Genomic DNA, 3,413 nt, shown 5'->3' with positions numbered 1-3,413 from the left:
TTAAGACAATGGTGAGACTTTTCTGCCATAAAATGAGATAGCATGTTCAAATAAAAATAAGGTGATTCGCAGTCCACACAGCCCGCCTATCCCCACCCTCCTGCTTTGCCCCGCAGGGGTTTTCTAGCAAGAATGCTGCTTAAGAGGTGTGGGGGAAGGGCTCCTGCGGGGGGCTGGGGGGGGGTGGTGCGCCCAGGGTCTGCTGATAGCAGCTGTGTGAACAGGTGACAGGCCACTGCTGCCGAGGGGAACTCGCGCGGGGCTCTTGACTAGCATTCGGGTGAGACCATAGGCATTTTGCTCAAGAGCGTGAACTTCCAAGCCAGTGCCGGGGTTTGAATCCTCTGTCCAGCACTGAACTGGGCATCACTGGGCATCGCCAGCTGGGTGACCCTGAGCGCATTGCTGAAATCTGAGTGCCTTGCTTTCCTTAAAGTTCTGTTTCAAGTGCTCAATGAGTTAGTTCACTCATTCACTTATTCATTCATTCCTTCATTCACTCATTCGTTCATTCACTCATCCATTCATTCACTTATTCCTTCAACATTGTCTGTTGTGCACTTGCCTTGTGCTGGACAGGGCTGTGAGGCTGGTGGTGTTAGGGACGGGGATGGAGCAGTGAGTAAGAAAGACAAGGTCCCTGTCCTCATAGGGCTTATATTCTAGTGGGCAGAGACAGACCACACATCAGTAAACAAGTCCAGGTATAAGAAATGCTGTGAAGACAATAGCAGGGAAACCCAGTAGAGAGTGATAGGACTCTGGGGGGAGAGGGCAGTCAGTGTTAGCTAGGGTGGGTGGGAGTGGCCTCTGGGGTGACATTTCAGCTGAGACCTGAATGACAAGAAAAAACGTCAGCCACATTATAATAAAGTTCTCCTTTGTGTGGGTGGCTCTCCTCACATTCTTATTTTAAAATCTCTTACCCTGGTGGTGCAGTGGTTAAAGCGCTCAGCTGCTAACTGAAAGGTCGGTGATTCGAACCCACCAGCCACTCCACAGGAGAAAGATGTGGCAGTCTGCTTCTGTAAAGATTTAAACAGCCTTGGAAACCCTACGGGACAGTTCTGCTTTGGGTTTTGCCATCGATATAAAATCCTTTTCAGCAGGGCACTTCTAGGAGGTTTTGAGATTCTGCCAGCACACATTTGTGTACAAACAAGTCATGGTCAGTGTCGCTGGAGCTAGTTTTCTCCAGCTTCATCTGGCCAGTGCCCAGATCTGCCCTTCCTGGGGCACCTCTCCCTCGGCTGCAGCTGGGGGTGCACCCGTCTTGTTAAGCCTCAGTTGCTGGACACGTCTGACTCTGTTCCTGCCCGACAGAAAGTACAGGACTGGGTTGAGGCAGCTGCTCATGCCAGCCAGAGGCCTCCATATCTTGTAGGCCATGCTGGCCACCATCTCGAGCTGGCAGTCTCGGGAGGGCAGGAAGCGGATGATGAAGTAGCAGGAGCGCGTGATGTGGAAGGGCACAAAGCAGAGGGCGAAGAGGCTGCACACCAGCAGGATGGTGCGGATGGACTTGGCCCGGGCTGCGCGGCCCGTCCTCTCGAGGACCTGCTCTGGTTTGGTCAGCCTCCTGACCATAAGCGAGTAGCATGCCAGGATGACCAGGGAGGGAAAGATGAAGCCGGACAATGTCAGCACCATGCTGTAGGCAAAATACTGATAAAAGTTCTCTGGGTCGCTCGTATCGTAGCAGACCACGTGGCTGTCACGGTAGCCCGTGTGGGAGAAGGCCAGCGTGGGCAGCAGCTGCAGGACCACCAGGGCCCAGGTGGCGGCGGTGCCCAGCACGGCATTCTTTCGGGTCCGGTAGGGCAGCGAGCGCAGCGGGTGGCACACGCCCAGGAAGCGGTGCACCGAGATGCAGGTCAGCAGCAGGATGCAGCTGTAGAGGTTGGTGTAGAACAGGAAGCGCACCAGCCTGCAGAGCAGCTCCCCGAAGGGCCACCCGTCACCCAGGGAGTAGGCGATGATGAGGAAGGGCAGGGTCAGCACGTAGAGCAGGTCGGCCACCATCAGGTTCACCAGATAGATGGTAGCACAGCTCCAGTGCTTGGTCTGGCACCAGGAGAGCCACAAGACGGTGCTGTTGAGGGGCAGCGCCAGCAGGAAGATGATGCTGTAGGTCAGGGAGAGGTAGATTTGCTTGTAGTCCTCCGAGAACTGGCAGAAACCCGCCGAAGCATTCGTATCCAGCTTCTCCATCTCCTGGGAGCACAGCTCTGCCACGGCTCCTGCTCTTGCTTCCCCTGGGAGGAAACAAAATGGACAGGTAGCATCCTGATCTCGTGGGTGCTGGCCTCTGCCTGACCTGGCCTTCTGCCAAGTGACTCTCTGTTCCCATGTCTGGCCAGAGCGTCGTTTGAGAGACACCTGCAGGAAAAGAGAGTTAGACTCAGGAGAAAAGCTGGGCTTCTAGACTTACCAGGCCCAGAGGGCTGGCCTTGCAGTGACGGCGCTCCCGGCTTTAGGTCAAGTACACGTGGCAGCGGAGATGCTCGTGTCTTTTAAGTAGGGTTCACAGAATCTCTGGCTTCGTGATTCCACCTCTTGCCAGAATCCTTTGCATAGAGTCAGGAAATCTCCGAGGGGGGATAGTCCTGCCGGAGAGGCTGCTGTAATCCCAGGTCGATGCTGCCCCTAGGATGGTCCTTCCTGACTGCATGTACCATGGTGGAGCAGAAAGTGATGGTTGGGGTTTAGAGGATTAGGGAAAGCACCAGTTTTGCCTACAGGCTCAGCTGGAGGATTTTGATTTGTATCTGTTGCAGGATTTATTACCTGCATATTTGAATGCGGAGGCTGATTTGCTTATTAGCTTTATCGGCATCCCCAATATTCAAGAAAACAAATCGGAGCCATGAAGCCAGGTGCAGCTTCTTCCTTGCTCCCAGCCCTGCTGACAAAGCAGGTCTAATAGCTGGGCCCCAGGGGCTAAGAGAGCTGTGTGCTGAGCCTGCGTGGTTCCCTCAGATTAGGGGTGTTGGTGGGTCCATCAGCCAACCAGCATTGAGCCTCCAGGATGCCCTTAAGTGTTCTGGGCCCTGTGTGTGAACTGAAAGAAGTTTAATTCTGGCTCCTTGTCTTCAGAAGACTTAACATTTGGGACACAACATTCTGAAAGACAAGTGAATTCAGGGGAAGAGAGATGTTTAAGATGGAAATTTGGGGCTAGGTTGAGTATTGACTGCAGACTCTATTATAGAGAGCTTTCATTACAGCAGAGCAACAGAGCGTTCATTCACTGCATCTGTCAGCAAACATTTCCTGAGGGTTGTTGGGCCAGGTGCTAGGGACACAACAATGACACAACAGCCCTTGCTCTCCCGGATCTCACAGACTAATACAGCTAACTGTAATGCGACGTGAAAAAGAGTCAACAAAAGAATACCGCGGATGATGGGAGC

The 3,413-nt window shown here is 53.4% G+C and overlaps 1 protein-coding gene across 1 annotated transcript; it reads right to left on the bottom strand.

Annotated features, from left to right (window-relative positions):
* Positions 1-1,128: 1,128 nt before the first annotated feature.
* LOC101348104 (P2Y purinoceptor 2-like) lies at positions 1,129-2,325 on the bottom strand. Its single transcript, XM_023733835.1, has one exon. It carries the CDS (start codon positions 2,209-2,211, stop codon positions 1,201-1,203), a length of 1,011 nt encoding a protein of 336 aa, XP_023589603.1. The 5' UTR covers positions 2,212-2,325; the 3' UTR covers positions 1,129-1,200.
* Between the last annotated feature and the right edge of the window lie 1,088 nt (positions 2,326-3,413).

The sequence above is a fragment of the Trichechus manatus genome, unplaced genomic scaffold, assembly GCF_000243295.1.
Source record: "Trichechus manatus latirostris isolate Lorelei unplaced genomic scaffold, TriManLat1.0 scaffold00062, whole genome shotgun sequence".
In the NCBI taxonomy this organism is placed as follows: Eukaryota; Metazoa; Chordata; class Mammalia; order Sirenia; family Trichechidae; genus Trichechus; species Trichechus manatus.
This window is presented reverse-complemented; position numbering and strand designations above follow the sequence as displayed.